The sequence below is a fragment of the Acinonyx jubatus genome, chromosome E2, assembly GCF_027475565.1.
Source record: "Acinonyx jubatus isolate Ajub_Pintada_27869175 chromosome E2, VMU_Ajub_asm_v1.0, whole genome shotgun sequence".
Classification (NCBI taxonomy): domain Eukaryota; kingdom Metazoa; phylum Chordata; class Mammalia; order Carnivora; family Felidae; genus Acinonyx; species Acinonyx jubatus.
Window position 1 is genome coordinate 50,106,436 of NC_069396.1, and position 25,313 is coordinate 50,131,748.

Consider the following 25,313-nt stretch of genomic DNA (forward strand, 5'->3'; position numbering starts at 1 on the left):
GCCAGGCACTGTTTAATGCTCTGTGGATATGAACTCATGGCACCGCTGTAACAATACAACATACAGACAACAAAACTGAGGCCCAGAGAAGCTAAATAACTTGCCAGGGGTCACAAAGAAAGTGGCAGAACTGGGACTCACCCACAGGCAGCCCAGCTGCAGAGGACGGGTGCTTGGTCACTGAGCCACACTGCTATCTATTGAACTTAGAACGTGCCAGGCCTTTGCTAGGGGTGTTCCTGCATGCAGCAGACCCTCCCCATCAGACCTATGAGGTAAGGAGTCTGAAACACATCTCAGGAGGCTGAACTCAAGGTGTCGGCAGGGGAGAATACCTTTCCTTGCCTCTTTCAGCTTCTAGAGACTGCCTGCATGTCTGGGCTCACGGCCCCTCCTCCGTGTTCAAGACCAGCAAGGCAGCATATTCAAATCGTTCCCTCTCCCGTCTTCCTCTTTCACCTATAAGGACCCTTATGATTACACTGGCACACCTGGATGATGCAGCAGGACCCTCTCTCCCTGTCCCCACACCCTTGATTTCAATCACACCTGTAAAGTCCCCTTTGTCACGGAAGTTAACCCATTCGACAGGTTCCTGGGATTAGGATGTGGACATCTTTAGGGGCCAATTATCCCGCCTACTGTGAGTAGTAAGTCAGGAAAAATGACCAGTATTTTAGGAATAAACACAAACAAACCGGGATTTTCCCACTGCCCAGGGACGCCCCGCGGCCCCCCCAGAAGTGTCAGCAGAACACTTTGCAAGAGTGCTCCCAACATGCCTGGCATCACCAATCACCAAACGTACGTATCTCGACCTCTCCCTCACCCCACCGCAGAAATCTTTGCTTAAAAAGATCCTTGGGGCACCTGGGTGGCTCAGCCAGTTAAGTGACCGACTTTGGCTCAGGTCATGATCTCATGGTTCGTGGGTTTGAGCCCCGCGTCAGGCTCTGTGCTGAGAGCTCAGAGCCTGGAGCCTGCTTCGGATTCTGTGTCTCCCTCTCTCTCTGCCCCTCCCCTGATCACGCTCTCTCTTTCTCTCGAAAATAAACAAACATTTAAAAAAAAATTTTTTTAATATAAATAAATAAAAAGATCCTTGCTAGCAGACAGTCTTTCCTTTGCTGTCCTGCCCTCTGCTCCTGTGCAGTGTATTCAATAAATCTCTATCTCCTCTGTTCCACTTGCGTGAACTCTTTCATCGCTGGTGCTGCTGGCCTCCACCCAACCGGGTTGCCCCACATTTGCTGGCCCTCATGGGAACCCTCTGCCATCCGGATTTTCCAGGAATTTCTTGGGACATTCCCTCGTGGACCGATTCTACCCTCCTTGGGGAACTGACTGACGGTCAAGGTTACTCCTCGGTGAGGATCCGAAGCCCCAGGGGGAACCAGCCACGCTGCCCTTGCCCGAAAGGGTGAGGGATTTCCCCTTTGGCCCTTCAGAGGGATCCTTCCCTCCATCTCCTTTCTCTCTTTGGCCCTTCGGCGGCCTAACCCTAGTGCTCCTCAGACAACTGAAGATCTCTGGCCAGGGTGGCTTCCGCGTGTGGTCGGAACGTCCGAGGGATGACAGGTTGGACTGTCCGCGCCTATGAGGGCAAAAGACCCCTTTCCTCTGCTCTCCCGCTCCCTGAGGCCTCCGGTCCCAACGACCAGCACAACTGCAGTGGCACCTCGTCCAGGGCAAATCCACACACATTATGGGCTGGTGGGGACCCGTCTCTGACCCTGGCTGACTTCAGCCACCTTGCTTCTTTTGGGTCCCCCCCTTTTCTTCCTTTGTTCCTGTGGATCCGGCCACCATCTTGATCTATGGGAAAAGCATGTTGCTACACGTCTGAGTGAATCCAACAATTCCATGTACAAGGCACGGTTCAACAAGGATTCCGGCTCATACCATTGGAGGGTCCCCTCCCCCTAAATCCCGTGGACCTGGCCACCGAGGAATTTCACTCCAATCGCCTATCAGCATGTTAACCGAATACCGTGCTCTGGTCCACAACGGCACAGAACCCCTGATGGGCCGACAAGTGTAGGCAGGGACGGCGCCCCCCAGCCCCGCTTCAGCTTGAAGCAGCTACTGAGGATGAGGCCTCTCCCCTAAATGCCAAAGACCTGTCATTGTGGATCTGTCAGCGGGGAATGGAGAGGCCGCTTTTAGGCAACGGGCTTGAGCAATGGAAAAGCAAGTAAGCGAAAAGGGCCCGCAGGGAGGACCAGACTGAATGCACACAGGCTCACGAGGTGACCCACCTCAGAACATCCATAGGCCCCAGCTGACCGATGGGCACCCGTATCGAGAAAGGGAAATTCCATACCTTCCCATACCTCCTCCCTCTCCCCCCTTAGCTATAGCCCCCGACCACTGCCTCGGAGCAGACGGTCTCTCTTTTGCTGCTCCCTTAGTGTGTCCGATAAACTTCTATCTCCCCAAGTAAGTAAAAAAATCATAAAGTAAAAAGATCCTTGCCTCCCCAACACAGCGTATCATCGATGACTTATGCTTCTTGTATTTACTGTTCTTTCCTCAGAAGTACGTATCAACCACTCCGGCCTCCGTTGTGAGAACACAGCCAGGCCCACCCTGCTGAGTCCAAAGCATCTCAGCCAAAGGCGCAGATGCTGGATGTGCTGGTCAGCGCCCGGAGGCCTGACCCAGGAGAACGCACAGCTGCCATAGGATCTGGAAAATTCTGCTCACACAGGCTGGGGGCCACGGCAAGGTGAAAACAGCAAAGGGAAAATACCAAACGACATGATTTTTAGAGTGTAAATATAGAAGAAGTCCGTGCACTCTAACACCTAATAGCACCTCTAACTAAATCTATCCCAAGCTGAATTCCTGGTCTTTTCTGTCCAACCTGCCCCCTCTTGCAGTCATGTGACACCCGATCCAGGGGAGATCGTGCCAGCGCCGCCTTCCAAACAAATCTACTGGGTATTCATTACTAAGGGGAAGAGGAAAGGTTCTTTTAGTGGTCACCACCTTAACCAAGGGATCCAAGTTACCATCACAAATGACGGAACAAACAGACATCAGGAGCCCCCTGAGGTGATGTCCTTAGGGCACACTGTCAGGTCTGTGGTGTTCCTGCCAAAGATGCTCAGTGTGAATCAAATCAGAGGAAGCAATCAGAAAACTCCAGACTGTGAGGCACTCTGGGACAACTGGCTTGGATTCTTCCAAAAGTCAACATCACGAAAAAAGGAGAGAGAGAGAGAGAGAGAGAGAGAGAAAGAAAAGAAAAGAAAAGAAAAGAAAAGAAAAGAAAAGAAAAGAAAAGAATGCCATTATAGAGCAGGATCAGCAAACTTTTTCTGAAAAGGCCACGGCGTAAATATTTTAGACCTGTGGGCCCTAAAACCCAACTCTGCAGCCACAGACAATATGCAAAGTGTGGCTGTGTGCCAATAAAACTTTATTTACAAAGACGGGCAGTGGGCTGGATTGCTAAGCCACGTCGCAGATTAAAGGATACTAAGGAGGCATGACAATCAGGCACAGTGCGTGATCCTTGAGCAGACCCTAGATTAAAAATAATAATAAACCACTAAAAAGGACGTTTTGGGGATAACTGGAGAAATCAGAAAATGAGCTACGTATTAAATATTAGCTATATATTAAGTAACACTGCTATCAATATCATTGTTATCAATGTTAAATTTGTGACATCGGTGCTGCGTTATATACGAGAATGTCTTTGTTGTTAGGAAACACAGACTAAAATATTTATGTCCGCAACTTATTTTCAAATTGTTTAGAAAAAGAAGCGTGTGTATACATATGCACACGCATATATATATAAGAGCGAAACAAGGCAAACTTGTGGAAAGCTAATAACTGATGAACTAGATGGTAAAGGGTATATAACTGATGATCATACCATTCTTCCTTTTTATCTTAAATAACTTAAGCTTTTTGTTTTGTAAGTGTATTTCTTTATTTTCAGTGATCTCTACACCCAACACGGAAGGACTCACAATCCTGAGATCAGCATCTGAGGCACCAGCCAGGTGCCCCTACACCATTCTCTCTTTCAACTGCTCTGCGGGTTTGACATTTTTAAAGTGTTTTTGCTTTCTTTTTAATTTATTTTTGAGGGAGAGAGACAGAGCGTGAGCGGGGGAGGGGCAGAGAGAGAGGGAGACAACAGAATCCAAAGCAGGCTGCAGGCTCTGAGCGGGCAGCACAGAGCCCGACACGGGGCTCGAGCCCACGAACTGTGAGATCACGACCTGAGCCGAAGTCGGACGGCCAGCCCATCAAGCCACCCGGGCGCCCCTGGGTTTGCCAGGTGAAAAAACATCTCCAGAAACGGACTCCTCCTCCCCACTCACCTTCTACCTAGAGTACTGTGGTCAACTCCTCCCTGCAGCCACCTTTACCCTAAGATTGCCAAAAGGCTCCTGTTAAAACAGAACTCAGATCCTGTCCCTCCTTTAGCTGATACCTTCCAGGGAGTCCCACCCACTCAAAAGGAAAACCAAAGCATTGCAGTGGCCCACGGGCCCTGAGCAACTTGCCCCCACCTTTCCACCCTCAGTTTCCTCTCTACCCTGTCTCTTTGCTCAGCCACACTGGCTTCCTCACTGCTTGTCAAACGTGTCAGGCAAACTCTCACCTCAGGGCCTTTGCAAGTGCCGGAATGTTCTTTCTCCAGATACCTGCACTGCTGGCTCCCTCCTCTCCCCATATTCTCACTGAGGTCTCCCTGCTGCCCTCTCTAAACTTACAACCGTTCCCCCAGACAGTTCTCGCTTTGCAGCCCTGATGCTTCCTCCAGAGCAAGTACTGCTACCTACTAGAATTCATAACTTAACTACTTACTTTGTTTATGATCTGGCTCCCCCTGCCCCCGCCCCAAGGATGCAAAATCCCCAAGGCCAAGATGCTGTGCCGTTTCTTTTCTGTATCCATAACATCTACACAGCGGCCTTTTCTCAGTACCGCAGACTGACTTAACATTTGACAGCCATTTACTCCTCACAACCGAAGTGTTCTTGGCAGCATAAATGAACACGTAGCGTACCCACAAAATGGGAATAATTTTGTGAGGATTTAATGCCAGGAGGCCTGCGAAGTGCTCAGCATAGAGCCTGGCACAAAGCGAGTGCCCATTAAATGTTGCTATTATATAATGCCCACTGCACAGAAGACTGAAGCTCTGAGTGACCTGGCCAGGAAGGCGTGGGGCCCACATTAGAAGCGATGTCAGTCTGACCCAAGAAGCCACTTCCTAAACCACGGTGCTAAGACACAGCGTTGGGGAGAAAGGCAGTGGGAGAACCCAGAAACTAGCGCTGGCAATCCAGAGGGCAGGATTTTTTTAAGTCCTGACTCTGGCCCAAACTCCCATGTGTGACCTCGGCAATTCCCTTCTGGTCTCGAGGCCTCAATGTTCTCTGCTGTAAACTGGGGGAGTCATTTCCCTTCCCTGACATGGGGATGTAACAGTGCGAGGGTCAAATGAGAGAAGTGATAAGGGAGCACTCTGGTAGCTGTGAAACCCGACGCTTTTCCATTCTAAGATCTGCACCTCTGGCAGAGGCCTCACAAAATACCAAAGCACCAAGAATTCCAGGCCCTGGAAAGCAAACTTTAGGTACCCAAACTTATAAGCACGGCCTGGCAAACGACCCGGTCAAGTCTCTCCTTGGCCCCGCCCCTAGTTCCTCTCAGTCCCAGAATGTCCCGCCCATATTACTACTGCCCCCTACACTATGGGCTCGTCTAGACGTCAGTCTTCACGTGCTCTCTTCCTCTATTGGCTGATATTCCGGGCGAGGGCGCCCTGCCCTGCCCCCTGCCCCACGGCCGTTCTTACTATTGGGCTACCCGCATGCCCCTCTTCCAAGAACCCTCCTTATTGGCTGTAGAGCTTTGCCGGTTCGGGCTGTGATTGGTTGGAAACAGAAGTCCATCCCCTGAGCAACCACCAGAGAGGGGTTGGCGAATGGAAAGGTTGGAGAGATGTGGGGTCAAACTCACGCTGAGCGGGCGGGAGGCAGATATAGGTCTTGAAGAACTCGCTTCGGCGGGCGGCCTCCTTAATGCGGTTGGCAAGCGGCTTGCTGACCTGCCGAATTCCCAGGTATAGCAGCTTCGCCATAGGGAACGCGCCTACCACCATCTTGGCGGTCGCACGGGGCACGCGCAACCTTGCGGACTGGGCGGGGCGCCTCCGATCTCTCCCTCCTCCCCCGCCCGTCCGTCTCCGTGCGTGCGTGCGTACGTGCGTACGCTCGGGGAGGGGGCACTGCAGGGGCGCCCCCTGATGTCACCGCGTCGACGCTGACGCTTGACGTCCGATCGTTGAATATGCAAATAAAAGCGGAAGTGAGGCGGGTCAGGGGGCGGAGCCGTTAAACTGCTGCTCGCGGGAGCGTGGTTGGGTTCCCACGCCCGCTTTGGCTGTTGTCACCGTGTTCTTTCGTGACGTCTGGTACTTAGGTGGCTTCCCCGCTTAAAGGAGTCTCTTAATTAGTCCTGATTAGGGCTAATGAGTCCCAAATGCACTTTCCCCGCAGGTTAGAGCCCTCACTGGGAATAAGAAAAAACCGACCATGAAGTCATACAGACCTGGGTTGGGATCCCAGCTCCGCCCTTTGCTTGCTTGTGATGTTAGGCGAATGACGTAACCTTTCTGGGCATCAGTATTCCCGTCTACAAAAGGGGACTTACCTTGTTAGGTAGTTGTAAGGCTTGCCTGCGAATCTTGAATGTCAAAACAGTGAGTGAGCCGTGATAAGTGGTTAGAAGGTGCCAGTCACCGCCCTCGATACACAGCCCTTAATGCTATACAGGTATTAACATTATTATTGCTAACTCCAGCCTGAGGGTGCATTCCATTTCCAGAAATAGCTAATCCAACCCTTTCCTAAGTGACTGAGGCACGGAGTCGGGGCGGGGGGCTAGCAGAGGTCTCTCAGCCAGCAGAAGGGGGATAGCCCAGCGTCTTGGCTAGTAAAACCACACCCTTCTCAAGCAGCCTCACTTCCTCCATTGGTGGGCGAGGGTCCCCAGGGAGCTGGCTCAAGAAGGAGTTTAAGGACATGTCCCAGACTGTCCTCCTTTACCCAGCAGGGAGCAAAATCATATAAACAAGGTCAGGGAGGGGTTGAGAGAAATTTCTGGATGACGGAGTCTTGATGGGTAATTAAGAGATTCTAGGAGAGAGAGGGGAGGGCAGAGGAGTGGTGTGTAGGAGGAAGCGGCCCTTCAGAAGGCAGAATCAGAGCAATCGGGGCTTTCCAGGGGGGGACTTGGGGCTTTCCTCGGCATCCACTCAGACTCCTTTCGTGTCCTTTGTCAAATCCCTGAGACAGATGGACCTCCTTATCTCCATCTGTAATAATGATGGCACGGACATGTGTGAACCCGGTTATTCTAAATTAGTAAAAATGCCAAGCCTCCATAAAAACTACCCTTCTGGACTGAAGGTGTGACAGAACTTGGGTCCTATTCAAGGTCAATTATCTACTTGGAACTAAACCCCTCCCCAATTTACAGACTGGCCAACTGAAGCCAGAGGAAGAAAAGGATTTATCCAAAGTTCCAGGGGTAATCAGATTGGAGCTAAGTCCCAGAGTGGATTTCTGGGTCCCAGCCAGGTCTTCTCCTTATCCCTGGTATGTTAGTCTGAGGCCCAGAGACCTATTCAGGGGCTGAGGTCCCCCATGATGGGTTTAGGAAACTTCCAAACCGTACATGACTTTTTTCTGTTTATTTCACGGCTGTTTCCTCAGCTCCTAGAACAGTGCCTGGCACACAGTAGGTGCTCAATAAATATTTACTGAATAAATGGGAATGAGCATTTGGTGGAGGGGCAGAGGGCAGGCTGTCATCTGATTCTCCCGGGAGACTGTGTTCCAGAAAGTTCTGGCCCCTTATATGTCCATCCCAGTAGCTTTATGGCTTTGGTGTGGGAAAGTTATGAGGCCCCGTAAATCCCAGGCTTCCCTCATTTTCTCTCCGCACCCAACAAAGCCCCAACTTCCTGCATATCAGTTAACCCCCCTCCTGCAAAACCATTTTCCTCATGGAATCTGTTTTGTTGTTGTTTTTTTTTTTTCTCATTCCCCCCCTCCCTCCTCTTCCCTTCTCTGGGAAGGGTTTCCAGGAACCTCTTCTGGGGCAAGGGTGTGTGTGTGTGTGTGTGTGTGTGTGTGTGTGTGTGTGTGTGTGATGGAGATCTTCACATTGCATCAGGAGCTTGGAGCCTGTTACACATCCATTGGGAGGAAGAGACAGAAGTGACCTATCAGAAAGGGCAAGGCCTGTCCAGAGCTGGGTGCTCCCTCCTACTCTCCAGCGTGGTCATGGAAGGATGGCCATTCCTCGTGGCCCCCGAGGGCCGGGAGAGGGAGGGCGACACCATCCACCAAGGCAGGCCGCCTTGACCACCCTGGGGCCTGGGAACAGAAGCAGAGATGGAGAGAGGAGAAAGAGCCCAGGATAACCCCAACATTGACTCACCAGCTGTGTGACCCTGGCCTAGTCATTTGGCCTCTCCAGTGACCGGCCTGGAATAGGGCCTGGGATCATTCCCGGAGGTCCTTCTAGTTCAGGCCCCGTGGTCACCCTTTTCTCAGGATGGGCAAGGGGCTGGTGTTACACGATCCCACAAGGCCCTGCGCTCCTGCTTCCATCATTTGGAAGCCTTCCTTCAAAATAAATCCCAAAGCTGACCGCTCTTCCTTGCTCACCACGCCCCCCCACCCCCACCCCATTAAGCTGCCAGCACAGCCTCTCCTGCCTGAAACTATGGCAGTCACCTATCACTGGCCTCCCATACTGGTTCCCACTCAGTAGCCAGCAGGATCCTGTTCACACTTAAGTCAAATCCCATCCCTCCTCTGCTAAGAACCCTCCTGTGGCTCTCCTTTATTTCAGAGTAGAAGGCAAAATTCTCAGCAGGACCTACAAAGCCCCCAAAAGGTCAGCCCGTCCTTTGCCAGTCTCATCCATCGGCGACCATTCCCCTCACCCTGCAGGCCTCCTGCTCCATCTACGCCACTGTTACTTGGCTTTGCATTCTCTGTTCCCTCCGCGTGCCGTCCGCTTCCCCACCGACAGCCACGCGGCTGACCCCCCCCCCCCCACCTGCACGTCTTAGCTCGAGTGTCGCTTTCCGGTGAGCCCTCCCCTGACCTCCTGCTCTAGATCAGAGTTCTCCGTCCCCTCAGTCGGCTGTATTTTTCCCCAGTACACTTACCAGTTCCAAACATTGTATTTATTTTTATTTACTTGTTTACCGTGAGCCCCATGAGGGTGGGGCCTGGGCTGATTTGGTCACCCTTGAGTTCCCAGCCCCAGCCAGCACAGGGCTGGGCAGAGAGTAGATATAAATAAATCTCTGTTGAACAAATGAATAAATACCCTTCTCTTGTCCTGAGCCCCTTCCCAAGCTTGCCCTGCCCGCCACTCCTCCAACCAGTCTGCCCCGATTGCCCTTCCCTTAGGTTCTGAAAGTCTCCCTGGCCCTCAGTCCTGACTTGGAGAACACGGTTTATCTAGAAACTCACACCTGTTCTTTGTGCCCTCACTCCCTTATGTGACCAGGGGCTTCCCAAGGGCAAAGATGTTCACTCTGCACTCAGTGAATTTCTTCTTCCGTCTCCTTCAGTCACAAAAATTCTACCTCCTTGTTGGAAATATCCTTTTTCCTCTTTTGGTCTTTACCTTCTGGAGACCAAACATTTGACTTCATTTACCTTGTCCCCTCCTCCAGGAAGCCCTCCCTGACTCACAGACTGGGTCCGATGTCCTTTGGGCTCCCTGTCTGAGCCCCACCCAGTCAGGATCATCACTGTCTGGGGGCAGGTCTGTCTCCCCCATGGGAGTGTGGGCGAGTGAAGGAGGGCCAGCGGTGTTCTTGGTCACCACTATGTCACGAGGACCACCCAGCGCAGCGCTAGGCACAGATAAACTGAAGGAGGTCACGGTGGACGATGATGGACCAGTGACCCACCAACCTCACCGTTTTCCTATTTTCTTACACTCTTCCGAATGTTAACACAGCCTTATTTACATACAGTTTGCATACATCAGACCAGGAGGGAAGGGAATGTGGGCTAAGATTTGAGGAGCTGGGAGAGGGAGTTCTGCGCAAGTTGGAGGCTCACTGTGCTGGCGGCAGCATCTTTAGCTGAAGCTGGTCCGCCTGGGAGGGTGGAGCTGCTGCCCAGCCAGCTGCCATGGCCTTGGCCATGCTGTTCCTCTTGGAGGTGAGCGGGGTCTCCAGGGTGAGCGACGCGTTGGCCATCTCCTGCGGCTTGTCACTGGCCAGGAAGCGGAGCAGATTGTGCAGGGCCTTGGCCACGTCGCTGCGGGCCCCCTCGTTGACGAGGCAGTAGAGGATGGGGTCGGCCACGCAGTTGAGGCTGGTGAAGGCCAGTGAGCTGTGATACGCTGAGAAGACGCGCTCCTCGAAGCCACAGTCCCACGGGCGGCCCAGGTAGACGGCGCTGCGTGAGAGCAGGAGCACGTGGTAGGGCGCGAAGCAGACCAGCACGATGGCGATGAGGCTGAGCGCCAGCCGCTTGATCTTGGCCTTCTCCTGGCGCTCGGTGGACACGCTGCCCCGCACGGCCCGCAGGATGCCGCGGTAGGACAGCAGCATGAGCGCCCACGGGAAGAGGAAGCCCACAAAGACCCGGTAGAGGTTCATCCAGGCCACCCAGCCCTCCATGGGGAACTTCTCAAAGCAGAAGGTGTGGTTGTAGCGGTCACGGAAGAGCTCGTCGTGGAACAGGGGTGCCGAGTTGGCCCCCAGCTCCGTGGCCCAGACCACAGAGCTCACGGCCACGGCCGTCTTGACGCGGCGCAGGCGGGCAAACCGCAGCGGGTGCGCCACAGCCAGGTACCGGTCCACGGAGATGCAGCACAGGAAGGCGATGCTGATGTAGATGTTGGTGTAGAAGATGAACCCGAAGAGCTTGCAGGAGCCGGGGCCGTGGATCCAGTTGTCGTGGTGCAGGAAGTAGTCGACCCACAGCGGCAGCGTGCAGATATACAGCAGGTCGGCGATGCTCAGGTTCATCAGGTACACGCCCAGCTCGTTGCGCTGCCGCACCTGGCGGTAGGCCGCCCACAGGGCCAGGCAGTTGGTGGGCAGGCCCACCCCGATGACGAAGATGTAGAGGGACGGCGGGAAGAGGTGGTCCACGCGCGAGTCCACGTGGCAGCCCTCCCACGTGCGGTTGCCCATCCTCGGCACTGGGGCTTTCGAGGCACTTCCCCTGGCCCACGGGGGCTGTGGGGCCACGGGGGGCGGGAGGCCATCGGGCCCCCTGAGCCCCCTCCTTGGGGGCTCAGGGGAACATGGCGGGAGGTAGTCCACGGGGAAGAGACGAGGGTGACCGTGACTTGTGGGCCAGCCTCGGCGGGGAAGGGTAGAGCTGGAGAGGGAAAAGTTGGAGGAAGGACAGAATTAGGACAGGAAGGAGGCTTGGGGGAGGGGGGGCGGGATTATAAAAGCTTTGTCTTGTCAAGGGGGTGTCTACAGACCCAGTCAGAGTGTAAATGAGGGAATACTGGGGTACGGGTGGTGGTAAGAGGAAGATATTTGTATGGGGCGCCTGGGGGGCTCAGTCAGTTAAGCGTCCGACTTGGGCTCAGGTCATGATCTCAGTTTGTGAGTTCAAGTCCTGCGTGGGGTTCCGTGCTGACAGCTCGGAGCCTGGAGCCTGCTTTGGATTCTGTGTATGTCTCTCTCTCTCTCTCTCTCTCTCTCTCTCTCAAAAATAAATAACCATTAAAAAAATGTATAAAAAGGGAGATATTTGGAGAGATCGGAGAAAGTAAGTGTGGCTGTGTGGAAATGGCGAAATACGCAAGATAGTGTGAGACAGGACAGACCGCAGTCAGGGAGTGTTGAGAACGCCAGGCAAGGCCATTCAGGGTGCCGACGCTTCCCGGGACCCCAGTGTGAAATAAGGAAATAAGCAAGGTAGCCAGCAAAGAGAAGAGCGTGGAAAAGCAGGAGCCCTCGGTCCGGGGAATATGGGAAGGGTTTTTAAGAAACAGGAAGGAGGTGAGTAAGGGCTATACAAAGGAGGGTTACAGATGGAGTGAGGAACTTGAGGGGGGCAGGGGAGGGACTCCTGGCTTGATCTTCGTGCGAGCCGAGCAGCAAGCTGGGGGGAGGTGGCCCACCTCACACAGCAAAGCTGACTTAACAGCGCCTGTAGGGAGAGAGGTCTGCAGTGAGGGGAGTCAGGGACACCCCCCTTCTCCCCACACCCCTTGCCATAACCTCTGGGCTGTAAGAGGGTGGACGTCCTCCTGCAAGAGGGTGGCGATGCCCAATTGAGCCTCTTTCTAAGCAATGGATCTCTAAAAGTGGAGGTCTGGGGATCCAGATATATTTTCCCGGACAGATATTAAAATAAAGACCAACTCAGATTTTCGAACTTCCTTCCAGGGAACTGTGTAAAATGCACCACTGTGGTATCATGCTTTGGGAAATGCTAACTCTGTCATTTCACAGACAGGGACGTGGGGCCCAGAAAGACTGGTCGCTCCCCCCAAGGATACACAGCAAAGCCATGCTGGCGGCTGGGACCCATCTTCCGCTACAAACCCAGGGCACCCCAATCTTGACAGTGATAATAACGGATAATAACAGATAGCTTATTGAGGCCCACCCCACAGCAGACCCTGTCCTAAGCGCTTTTACGGGTATTCATTCATGACATTTTCAAGAACCCTACGAGGAAAATACGGCTATCCTTTCTATTTGACAAACTGAGGCACAGAGCCGTTCAGAGACCTGTCCAAGGTGCTGATGCTGAAAGAGGAACAATCTCGGCTCTCCCCCTTTTTCTCCAGCCTGTGATCCTGTTTCCACCCAAGAGTAACCGGACCTGGACAGAAAGGGATCCTCGGCTGGATAGTGGGGGCTGGGAACCACGGCTGCTCTGGACCGGGGAAGGGGAAGGGACAAGAGCTGCTAGATGTGATCACATTCGGACAGCAAGGGGAAGCCCTGGAAGCAGGGCCGGCAAACCTCCCTCGGGGACTGCTTCTTCCCTCATTGCCTCTCCCCTGCCCTAACTTTCCTGAGTGCGAATCCTGGGCCTGTCTACCCCTTGGGGAGACCTGCAGACACAGGGCAAAGGACAGTCATGGACCACCCCCTGACCATTGTCAGCCCCAGAGGGAAGGAGAGTGAAGTCCTGAATCAGCGGCATCTTCGGAAGCCACTCTATCCAGAGCTTTGCACAGAGTTGGATTTTTTTTAATGTTTTATTTTACTTTTTGAGAGACAGAGTGTACACAGGGGAAGGGCCGACAGAGAGGGAGACACAGAATCCAAGGCAGGCTTCAGGCTCTGAGCTGTCAGCACAGAGCCTGATGGGGGGCTCGAACTCCCGAACCGTGAGATTATGACCTGAGCTGAAGTCGAACGCTCCACCGACTGAGCCACCCAGGTGCCCCCAGAGTTAGTTTTTTAAGCTGTGAAAGCATCGTCATTTTATTATTATTATTATTATTATTATTATTATTATTATTAATCTTTTTAAACAAGATCTTAACGGGAAACCCATCTAAGACAGTGAAAAGCTGCTCGGCGTGCCCAGTGAAATGAGGTGGGATGAGGGGAGCCACCTTTGAAGGGTCCCCAGGACGCACTTAGAAAACCACTGGTTGGGTCAATTGGACATATGGGGAAACTGAGGCCCAGAGAGGGGAAGGGATGAGCCCAAAGTCATACATCGGGTTCTTGGGAACCTCCCAGATGCCTCAGCATCTTTCCATGGGAAAGTCCTCTTGGCCCTACCTCCACCATAAATCCTGAATCCATGTATCCTCTCGGAAACCCCTGCCACTGTCCGCCGTGTACTACCATCACTGCTTGCTCGGACCGTTGCAGTAGCTCCTCACTGCTTTCCAGGCTGCCATTGTGGCTTCCTTCAACTCGTTTCCCACAGGGCAGCCACAAAGGTCTTTTTAACATGGAAATCACTCCTCAGGTGACTTCTATGCTTGAAACCGCACCCCCCACCCCCAGTGCCTTCCCAGTGGCTTTAGGGTAAAATGCAAACGGCTTGCCCCAGGTGACAAGGCACTGCCGGACTTTCTCCCCCGCCTCTCCTCCCCCATCTCAGCAAGCTCAAGGCCCATGGCCTTCTTTTCAGCCTCAAAACCTTTGCTCTTTCTCAGATCTTCTTAGGACGAAGCTCCCTCACCTCCTTCACTTCCACAGGGAGGCCCTCCCCGCCCAGAGTCCCACCCCCCCCCCAACACCAACACCACCCCCACCCCGGGGCGCTCTCTTCACATCACCTAGTATCTTGTTCACATCTCTCTGCGGGTCTGAGGTGGACATTCCAGGAGGGCGGAGACCAGGTGTTGACTCCTGTATCCCAGCACCCAGGACAGGCCCAGCATATAGTAGACACTCAATAAATGACTGTGGCTTGAAGGAACAGGCATAGGTCAGCCCATCCCGTGATGCAAGAGAGGCAACACAACCCTCCTCCTCCCCCTCCCCCACCCGCCCCCAACAAGTTCAAAGAAGTCCCTGCGGGGGGTCCCAGGAAAAGAGGTTGGAAGGGAAAAAGTGAAAAGGGCAGGATCTATCCGCTACATAATTGACTTTGAAAGGTCAGGGCTGAGTCCTGTTTAGTAAGCCCTACCCCCTGTGGGGTCCTCGGCAGCCAAGCGGCTGCCCCCACCCCAGACTCACAGGCAGAGGTTCCTGGATCCTGTGGACAAAGGAGAGGGCTTGCTCCTGGCTGGAACAGCAATCCGGTCCCTTTGAATCTTCCCCACCCAGACCCAGTCCCTCAAAACACCCCCCCCTCTCTGCTCTCAGCCTCCCCTTCTCTCTGACCCTTGGTCTCCTCCTCTCTCCCCTTCTTTCTCTCCCTCTTCTTGTAACATTGAGAAAATGCCTTCTTTTTTCAGAGTTTCAGTTCTTCTGTATAAAGGTGGGGGGGGAGGGCAGAACTTTTATATTCGTCCGTCACATGGCAGACACGAAAATCCTTGGTAGAACATCATAACATCTACAAAATGTGCAGCATTTGAACAATTATTATTCCGTGGATGAGACAGAGGAACCACAGCTGGGAGTTCCCTCTGTCCCACCCACTCAAGACCCCCCTGGATTCAGCTGGGGTGGGTACACAGGCATGAGACTTCTTTCCGGAAGCCAGAGGAAATGCACTTCTCATTGCTAATTTCCTCAAGGGGGAACCAGTTGAGCGCTCATCCCATCCTCCTCCCTTCCCTCCTCAACCCACCTGCTTCCTGGGGATTCTGAGCATGGGGGAGGGGCATTCAGCCCTCTCTTCTCCCCACCTGAGATCTGCCCACCATCAAACCCTCAAAAGCACAGGACCAGAAACTCTTAGACTTCCGCAGTGCAACTGGTCTATATGCCCAACTGGGGGTGCAAGGCTATTTCTGGCCCCTTCCTGGTACACATGGGGAAACTGAGGCCCCGCGCAGCAAGTCTGCATCCTATGATGTGTCAGAACTGGGCAGATCTCCTATCTTCTTAACCAAAGAGCTTCCCCTCCCCTGAATGTTTTCTCTCCTCACTCCCTGTGTTCCTGTAATTTTTCTCAAGTCGTTCTGGGGTTCTCAGCCCCCCTGGAGAATCCGCTAAAAGACACAAGGATTTTCTCAGCGCAAAAAAGCAAGCGACCACAGCGTCTTTTGTGCCCCTTCATCAACTGACTCCCTTGCCCAGCCTCCTGGGGTCAAGACCCTGCTAGCCCCTCCCCCAGAAGGGCAAGGAGGAGAGATAAACCCAAGTGTGGAGAGATAGTGAGGGGGCAGGAAGGACTGGTCAGACCCCGGCCTCCACTTTATGCCTCAGCTGCTCAAACCAGATAAGTCCCTGGGCCCCACCAGCCACCCCTAAATCCAGGAACACTAAAGGACTGAGAGGGTTGAGGACACAAGGCTAAGATGGGATGCAGCCCTCACCCACCCACCCCCGCCACCCTCGGGGTTCACTCACCAGCCTTGTCCTAGAAGCCACCAGACTGCCCCCCTTCCCTCCTTTGCAGGCTCCGGTTTACCACCCCCTTGGCAGTCCCGGGGGACCGGCCAGCTCCGGTCTGCTCATTAGGGGACGAAATGTGATCACCGCGCCTCGCTCCCCACCTGGTGCCCTGGCGGCCAGGCGGAAACTGGGGGGCAGTCAGGCCACCGTGACCACCTCGCTGGGCCTCAGTTTCCCCATGCCTACCAAAGGGGTCCCCATCACCCCCCCACCTCCCACACCGCCCCCAAGGGACGCCAGGGTCCTCCTACCCTACCCCTCTGACAGTCTCCATTCCAGCGTTCTCCAATCCTCGGTATCTATTGTTAGTCTGGTTCATGGTTTACCATTCTATTATTATAACATTCTAGAACGTTACCTTTCTTCCATTCTATTATTATTATCCTAGCGGCTTTCCATGCCCTTACCCTTTAAGTTTCCAATATTCTAGGAGTCTCACATTCCAAGATTCTAAAGTTCTATTGTTAGAACACTATGATTTTTTTTAAACATTCTACAACTTTCATAATCTATTATTAAACTCTCAGTGATTATTATCTTTGCCCAGCAAACACACATACGTACTTCCCTTTTCTTTTTTACAGAAATGGGGGGACATACTCTATCTACAGTGAACCCCTTTTGTCTTCCCCCCGGCTATTCTGCTTTTTAACATCCCAGCTGCCTGAAATTCTTAGATTGTGCAGACTTCTAAAATACTAGGGATTGATGGGAGGTTGGGGGGGGGGGAGTAAGTAGTCATCTCCCCGTAGCCCCTAATATCTCACTACCTGGGGGGTGGGGGGGCTACTGGGAACCCAGGCTGCTCCCATACCCCTGCCCTGCCGGCCTTCCCCTCATCCCTCCCAGCTCACTCACACCAGCTGAGTTATTATTTGTCTAGACACAAACCAAATTATAGGCCCTGCCCCGAGGGAGCAGTGGGCTTCATGGGGAGGGTCAGGAGAAGGCGGCGGGAATTAATCCCTGCACCGCCCCCCCCCCCATTTTCCTCCTCCTCTTCCCTCCTCTCAAACTCCACCCCTTCCACCCAGACCATCTCTTGTCCCTTCTCCCCTCCACCACCACGGTTTTAGAAATATTTTCTCTTCTCTCCTTCTCAAACGCTCCCTTCAGGATTCCAGCTATTCATACTCACCCTGGCATTCTTCCCTCCTCACTGTGAACACCTCTTTTCCCAAATTAATCCGACTTACTGGCAGCAAAAGAAGCCGGCTCTCTGGATTCGGGCTTCAGCTGAACCGGAGTCCCAGCCCCCAGCCTGGCACTGACTCACTGTGGGGACTGCTGCTCTTGGGCCCTCAGTTTTCCCATCTGTAAAATGGGTGCTTGGCCTAGCCGCCTCGGTAAGCCCTTCGAGCTCTCTGCTTTGAACTCTGAAAGCTGCCAAGATTCCAACATCATTTTTTTTTGAAAAAAAAATTTTTTTTTAATGTCTATTTTTGAGAGAGACAGAGTGCAGGCGGGGGAGGGGCAGAGAGCGAGGGAGACCCAGAATCCGAAGCAGGCTCCGAGCTGTCGGCACAGAGCCCGACGACGTGGGGCTCGAACTCACGAGCCTTGAGATCATGACCTGAGCCGAAGACGGGTGCTTAGCCGACTGAGCCACCCAGGCGCCCCAACACTACTTTTTTTTTGGATTGAAGGATTCATATATCCTGAGGACCTTTGATTTGAAGGTTGTGCAGTCCCAGTCCTCCTGATCCTTCTCACGTCCTGGGCCGTTCCATTGAAAGACTTCACACCCAAGGGTTCTTAATTATGATTCCCAGAGTTCAGGAGCTGCCCATTGTCTCTCTCATTTCCTCCCACTGGGATCCCCCAGAAAGGGAAACCTCCCCATCCTCACCCCAAACCTGAACTTGAGTTCATCTGCAGAGCCAGAGCTTGTGAGGAGCCCTCTTGGAGGGTTCAAGAGGAAGGGGGCTGGTGGTGGGCCCTGGGGTGGGGACCCTGGGGGTGGGGGGTGGCCCCTATCCTCTCTGTGCCTGCACACAAATCCCCCAGCGCACATCCTGCCTGAGTCCACAACACACATCTCACGGCCAACAATGGCTCACAGAAATTCCAGAGCTCTCCCTCAGCCTCGTCGGGGGTGGTGGGATGTCCAGGGCAAGCAGCGGGGGAGGAGGGAGGGAGGTGGAGGCAGGAAGGAGTTAACGGTGACCTAGCCAAATCCTGGAAGGGAGGAAGTGGGGGAGGAAGTCCACCCCCCAGCCAGGAATTCCTGAAATTGGAGGGTGGGGTGGGTGCGACCTCAGGAGCAGTGGGGTGACTCTCTAAAGGGGGCTCTGGGGTCACGGTGCCATTCAGAGTCCACCAGCCCCAACTGGCAAGCCTGCTTCCCCCCACTCCACTCCCAAGCAGCTCCTAGGCCCAGGGGAAACCTCTGGGATGCACCAGAATTCGGAATGAGGTGACGATGGGGTGACGGTGCCAGTAGAGGGTCTTTAAGATACACAGAGGAAGAGACAGAAATACGAGAGAGAGAGGGAGGGACAGGAAGGGAAAGGGCAAAGAGGTGCACAGAGGCCGGGAGAACCACGGAGTTGGAGGCAGAGAGCGCCGCTGAGCCTCAGAGGGACAGGGGCAAAGGGAGACAGGGAGAAGGGATACAGAGACGGAGAGACAGAGCCAGAGACCGACGGAGATCCGGCAGAGACACAGCATCCAGAGAGGCACAAGGAGAGGCACGCCGAGAGGGGGAGAGGACCGCAGGTGGGGACCCATCAGAGACGGGCGCCGAGAGGGAGGCCGACCCAGAGACGCGGTCCGCGCGCAGACGGCGGGAACGCCAGCCCCAGAGAGGGGCGGGGACGGGCCGGCGCGGGAGACTGAGGCAGCCGACGCCGGGGCGCAGGGCCCCCGAGGGGCTCGCCGAGGAGCGGCCCCCGGCGGCCGGACGCCCGGCGGGAGCCGGGGAGGGACCGGCGCCTACCTGCGCGGAGCGGCTGGACGGGGCGGGCGGCGCCTCTCTCGGCTGCAGCTGCGTCTGCGCTCGCCCGCGGCGCAGGGACCCGGCGGCGACTCCTCCCGGCCCCGGGCCGCAGCCGCCGGCCGAAGCCCCGCCCCGCCCCGGCCGGCCCCGCCCCCATTAACCCCTCCCCGTCGCCGCCCCTTAACCCCTTTAAGCTTTCACCCCGCTAAAGGCAGGAAACCTCACCTGCTGCCCTAGCGCCCCCAACTCCCCCCACCCTGCGAGTCCCCAGCCTGGAGGCCGGGCCCCCATCTCATTAACCCCGTGTGCTGACCCTCCCTCCAACCCCACACCTCCGACTCGACCGACCCTTCAGACTTTGACCCTCGTTGAGCTGAGCTATTTCCTCCCCTCCCAGGCCCAGTCCTTAACTTTCTGGTCATTGCGTGCCTCCCTTCCCAAGGGACCGCACAAACGAGTGGGGCGAGGGCCACCCCTGGAAGGAGTGCTGCCTCTTGGCTAGCCAGACCTTAGGCTAATGACTCTGTGCCTCAGTTTCCGCTTCTGTCCAAGTGGTCCCTCGCATGGCGAGTGTCATGGGGAATGTCATTTCGTAGTGTTAACGCTACCAAGTCCATAAAGCATGCCCCCCCTCCGCCCCGTCCTTCCGTTCCTCCCTGTTCCATTTACTTTTCCCCCTTAGAAATTGTCCCATCACACATTCAATGTACTTCACCCCCCCCCCTTTTTTTCCATTATCTGTTTGCATCTGGTTTCTTTGCTGTTGCCCAGCAGATAGCCGGACACACGATAGGTGTGCAAGACACCCGTTTTCAGCGAGTGCATACGGGAACGATCAATGCTTCAAAAGCATTTGCTGAGTTTTATTACGACCATCACGACCTTCAGAAATTGGTCCTGAGAATTGCGTCTTGGTCAAAGCACTTGGGACAGACCTGGCATGTAGCACGCAGAAACGACAGCTATTAGGCGCACAAATTCCTTTGTCTTTCATTCTTTTTTTCATGTGTTTGTTTTTAAAGTTTATTTATTTATTTAGAGACAGAGAGCACGGGGGCGGGGCAGAGAGAAAGAGGGAGAGAGAAAATCCCAAGCAGCCTCCTCCTTGTTGCCAGCCCAGAGCCTGACACGGCTCAATCCCATGAACCCTGACATCATGACCTGAGCCAAAATCAAGAGTCGGATTCTTCACCGACCGAGCCACCCAGGCGCCCCATCTTTCTTTATTTTCAATAAAAATTAAAGTGCCCGGATCTTGGGGCCCCTGGGTGGCTCAGTCGGTTAAGCGTCTGACTTTGGCTCAGGTCATGATCTCGCGGTCCGTGAGTTCAAGCCCCACGTCGGGCTCTGTGCTGACAGCTCAGAGCCTGGAGCCTGTTTCAGATTCTGTGTCTCCCTCTCTCTCTCTGCCCCTCCCCTGCTCATGCTCTGTCCCTCTCTGTCTCAAAAATAAATAATTGTTTAAAAAAATAAAAAATAAATAAAAAATAATAAAATGCCCGGATCTTAAGGGAACAATACCATGAATTGTGACAAACAGATACACTCGTGTGACTAAGCACCCAAATCAAGACACGGAACATTTCCCGCACTCAAGAACATTGTTCTTTGCTCCTTTCCGTTTTTTTTTTTTAAGGTAGCTATTCTTATAGTCATTTGCTGTGTGCCCTTGGACAAGTGACTTCCCCTCTCTGAGCCATATTACCTACTTCTTCTCAGGGCTCTTGAGGGACACAGAAAGCGAGAGAGTCAACCAAGCGCCCAAGCGACCTGCAACGCACAGAGGAATAGAGACATTTGCCTTTCTTCCTCCTTCAAGGACACAGTCGGGGAAAGCATCAAGGGAGGTATCACGAAGGCTGTAGCCCCTCCCGACAAAGAACCCGGGACGCGTCCTATCAGTTTCAAGACAAGCCCCACAGACCCCTCTTGTCAGAAAGAGCTTGGTCATTCCAAGCTCCTCCTAAGAAGAAATTCTAAGGGGCCACTGGCAGTGAGGATCCCCTTGTCTCCTGGGCTCACCTGGTGGGAAACAACTAGCCATTCAGGTCTTAGGTGGGAGCATTTATGAAGGGACGTTTCAGGGGGGGTGGGAACGGTGAAGGAACCCACATAGGATGAGGCGGCAGCAGGGGACCAGCCACAGTGAGAATCAAGCCATTGCCACCCTTAGGGCAGGGAGCTGGGGTTTGGAGAGGAGGCCACAGAACTCGAGGCTCTAGGCAGAGGAACACAGAAGGGCAGGGATGCAGGGAGGGGCCCCCCAAATAAATACTCCCACCTCTCCCCTCCGGCATTCCGATTGCCTCCAATAGGCAGAATCCAACCAGAAGGCGGAGGGCGAAGGACCCCCGTGGATGGAGTGGACACAGGGCGGTCTCCCAAGGTCCAGGGCAGGAGGAGAAGGGCTCAGCGTCACTCTGGGGGGCAGGTGGAGAGAATCGCCCGGCACTTTTTCCATGCAGGTCTAAGACCCGGCACAAGGGGGCGACAGAGCACCGGGAGCACCAATGAAAAAGGCTGTTTCCAGAGCGTGGGCCACACAGAAAAGGAGGCTTTGATTTGAGAGCGGTAGGAAACTGGCTTCTGAGACCTGGGGGTCTGGAGGGGTGATAGGATGGCTGAGCGGTACCGGCTGCGTAGGAGTTCTCCAAGTGGATGCATTCAGACTGGGTGTCAGGATGCAGAGGGAACCGCACGTACGGAGGCTCAGAGGCATGAAATGTCGCAGGGACGGGCAAACACTGGTGGTACAGATGGCTGGAGATAACAGATGGGGACAGGAGAGGCTTCTGGCTGGAAGAGCAAAGAATAAGAAAGGATTGGGGGAAAAAAGGGGGGGAGGGCGGCTGACATTCAATCGCCGCTGACTAAATTCCAGGCACTGTGCTAAGCACTTGGTGTGAATACCTCATTTAATCCTAAACAACGGCAAACAAACACACCTACACGGAGATGCCATTTCACAGATGCAAACACTGAGGCATAGATGAGGAAGTTGAAACGCAGGAATTTTGGCAATTGGGTTCCAGTGCTTTAACCACTGGTTGGCTATTTATTGCTCAGGGTGGGAAATCGAGGGTTCAGGTGTTTAAACTTTGACCCCCTTTGTAGAAGAGACTTTCAACTCGCTCACACAGAGAACTCTCATATTCATCCAGCAAACATTCCCTGAGCCCCTGCTGTTGTGCTGGGCAGCGCTGGGGACACAGCAGTGACCGCAATGGCCCTGGCCCTTCCCTTCCAGGAGTGGCAGCCAGTGTGGGGGTGACAAATATCCCTTACAGTGACACTTCGGCAGGTGGGAGGGGGGTGCTGGAAGCCAGAGGGGCTTTGTCACAGTTTTGGGGGGAAATAGAAGGGAGGAGAAAACTATTAGAATTTTTCCCTGAAACACTCCCCTCACTTGGTTCATTTCTTCCTCATCCTTCAGTGTTCCACACTGCTATCCCCTCCAGGAAGCCCTCCTGGTGTTCCCTTGGTCTTCCTCTGCCCCCTCAGGGTCATCATTGTCTGAGGATGGGTCTGCCCTCCCCAATAGACTATGAGTACCTTGAGGGCAGGGCTGGGGCTCTGTCCCTCACCACTGTGCCCAAGCATTGCCCAGTTTAGGGACTGACCTAGAATAAATATTCTCCTTGCATACATTAAAGAATTCATTAGGGGCGCCTGGGTGGCTCAGTGGGTTAACTTCAGCTCAGGTCGTGATCTCATCGTTCGTGAGTTCGAGCCCCGCGTCGGGTTCTGTGCTGATGGCTCAGAGCCCGGAACCTGCTTCAGATTCTGTGTCTCCCTCGCTCTCTGCCCCTCCCCTGCTTGCATTCTGTCTCCCCAAAATAAATAAATACTTAAATTTTTTTTAATTTAAAAAGAAACTTGTGATTCCTGCCTACATGATAATCTATAATCTTTTGACCATTTACAAGATCTACAAAAGTATACATAACCCTGTAAAAACTATTCATTCTCTGGAGCATGTTTCCCAAGCAGCTGTCCTAACTTGGGCTCGAATAAAACTCTCTTTCTTAGTTTTAGGGATTCTTTTTATTTTTAAAGAAGTTTTTAAGTTTATTTATTTGTTTATTAGAGAGAGAGAGAGAGAGAGAGAGCGCACAGGACTGGGGAAAGACAGAGGGAGAGAGAGACACAGAATCCGAAGCAGGCTCCAGGCTCCGAGCTGTCAGCACAGAGCCCGACGCGGGGCTCGAACTCAAGCCGTGAGATCATGACCTGAGCCAAAGTCGGACGCCTAACCGACTGAGCCACCCAGGTGCCCCTTACCTGTCCTTTTAATACTTGTATTCCTTGGGCAATGGGATGGCCATACGTGTCATTAGGGCGGCTGGAGATCTTAAGACTCCCGTGTAAGGTTTCCTTCCAAATAACCAGGTATGATCCCTCGATGAACATAAATCCAAGATTTGTCTGACCGCGTGCTTCCCGAAAGGGACCGATTAGATCTAATTGGGGCACTCCCCTAACGGGGGACCACTGTCCTGAGGCTGGATCATGGATGAAGCTCGTGAGAACGTTGCGAGAATTAGAAAAGAGTTCCATATTTTCATCTTTTCTCCGTGTCTCTCATATGTCCTTACCCATTGGCTGGTTGGTGTTCTCGAGCCTTCTCTCAGATGGAAACTACTTCTGGCTTAGATATATAATGTTTCATGTGATATGAAATAGCTGCCCCTTCTTGGGGCGCCTGGGTGGCTCAGACACTTGAGCGTCCAACTTCAGCGCAGGCCATGATCTCACGGTCCGTGGGTTCAAGCCCCGCGTCGGGCTCTGTGCTGACAGCTCGGAGCCTGGAGCCGGCTTGGGATTCTGTGTCTCCTTCTCTCTCTGCCCCTCCCCTGCTTGCGCTGTCTCAAAAATGAATAAACACGAAAAAATCAACAAACAAACAAATAAAATAGCTGCCCTTTCTTAGCAAAGGTCAGGACCTCCTCCCTACCCATTAATACTGGATCTACAGGCTTACCAAGGGTATTATTATTGGTCACCCCGTATATCAGCTCTAATCTCTGTGGCATTTCAGTCTGTTCACGGACACCCATTCCAGTCTAGAATGCCATGGAGAGGTGAAGGGAGGTCGACATCCCTTCTCAAGTGGCACAAAGGTGTGTCAAGAGCGGTCAAGGATGAGGGATGTGTCCCCCCCCCCACTCTGAACCCCAAGAACCTTCGCCAACATTTCCTGATGGGACGCCATTCAGAAGCTGAGGGCGATTTGGGTACCTATGGACTCCTAGGTAGTTAATGGACTCTCCTCGTTTTGTAGGAATTAACCACGGCACCCGCTTCCTCGATCCCAAAGGATCCCTTCTTGGACCCTCTGCTAACATACTGGCGTCGATTTGGATGTAAAAAAAAAAAAAAAGCACCAGGGCCACCTGACTGCCTCAGTGGGTAGAGCCTGCGACTCTCGCCCCCCGGGGTTGCAAGTTTGAGCCCCATGTTGGGTTTAGAGCCAACTGGAAAAGGAAGGAAGGAAGGAAGGAAGGAAGGAAGGAAGGAAGGAAGGAAGGAAGGAAGGAAGGGAGGGAGGGAGGGAGGGAGGGAGGGAGGGAGGGAGGGAGGGAGGCAGGCAGGCAGGCGCGCGCGTGCGCCTGGGTGGCTCAGTCGGTTAAGCGTCCGACTTCAGCTCAGGCCATGATCTCACAGTTCGTGAGTTCGAGCCCCACATCAGGCTCTGTGCTGACAGCTTGTGATTCTCTCTCTGCCCCTCTCCACATTCTCTCTCTCTCTCTCAAAATAGATACAAAATGTATTAACAAATAGGAAAGAGAAAAAGCAGGAAACCCAACCCCCAAAGGGCACAACTCTCTCTCTCTCTCTCTCTCTCTCTCTCTCTCTCTCTCTCTCGCCTGCTCTCACATCTCAAGAGTGTACTTTTTGCCTTTGATATACTTTCCCGCTGTGCCGCATGTCTGTCCTTGAATTCCTTCTCCTGAGGAGACCAAGAACCCTCGGCCACTCCTTTGGGTCTGGCTAGGGGACTCTGGGGTCTCCCCAGTTCCCCCGGCAACATCTTTCTGGCTACCACAAAGGGACAAGGTGACAGCAACCCTCTTCGTGGCTGAGTCCCCAGCTCTTGTTTCCTTGCCCTTCGTTGCTTAGTCACTGCTCTCCTTTGTTCCGCTCTCTCTTTTGATCTACAGGAAGAGGCCTAAAAAGGACACCTCGTGTGCTTCCTTCCCTTCTCTTCTTTTGTAACACTGTTGGCCTCCATATAAACTAGAGGATGGGAAAGTCTTGCCCAGGAAAATGTCCCCACATCCCACATGGTCCGGCCTTTATGGCACTGTGCCAAAACCCTGATCTGTCCACTTGCCTTTAGGGGGCCCG

General features: G+C 53.6%; 2 protein-coding genes across 8 annotated transcripts in view; both read right to left on the reverse strand.

Moving 5' to 3' along the window:
* Window positions 1–8,091, reverse strand: part of OPA3 (outer mitochondrial membrane lipid metabolism regulator OPA3) — a 93,801-nt gene extending 85,710 nt beyond the window's left edge. The window contains exon 1 of one of the 3 annotated variants that reach the window (XM_053210893.1): window positions 5,995–6,270. In XM_053210893.1, the coding sequence (XP_053066868.1) occupies window positions 5,995–6,136 (142 nt within the window). In that variant the 5' untranslated portion in view covers window positions 6,137–6,270. Of the gene's footprint in view, window positions 1–5,994 lie in introns of all 3 variants that reach the window. The other 2 variants (XM_053210892.1, XM_015070718.3) reach the window with 2 other exon arrangements.
* Window positions 8,092–9,223: 1,132 nt separating this feature from the next.
* On the reverse strand, window positions 9,224–19,085 carry GPR4 (G protein-coupled receptor 4). Of its 5 annotated transcripts, XM_027037815.2 has the most exons (3): window positions 18,966–18,981; window positions 14,296–14,428; window positions 9,224–12,191 (listed from the first exon to the last, which is right to left on the reverse strand). In XM_027037815.2, the coding sequence occupies exon 3, from the start codon at window positions 11,213–11,215 to the stop codon at window positions 10,127–10,129; it is 1,089 nt and encodes a 362-aa protein (XP_026893616.1). In that variant the 5' UTR covers window positions 11,216–12,191; window positions 14,296–14,428; window positions 18,966–18,981; the 3' UTR covers window positions 9,224–10,126. The 5 variants fall into 5 exon arrangements, with proteins under 5 accessions (XP_026893616.1, XP_026893614.1, XP_053066865.1 ...); XM_027037813.2 differs by lacking the exon at window positions 14,296–14,428 and having other exon boundaries at window positions 18,966–19,085; XM_053210890.1 differs by lacking the exon at window positions 14,296–14,428 and having other exon boundaries at window positions 9,224–11,405; window positions 18,966–19,056.
* Window positions 19,086–25,313: the final 6,228 nt, after the last annotated feature.

Coding starts and splice junctions, on each gene's coding strand:
- GPR4 (XM_027037813.2), bottom strand. CDS start 11,215: ATGGGCAACCGCACGTGGGAGGGCTGCCACGTGGACTCGCGCGTGGAC.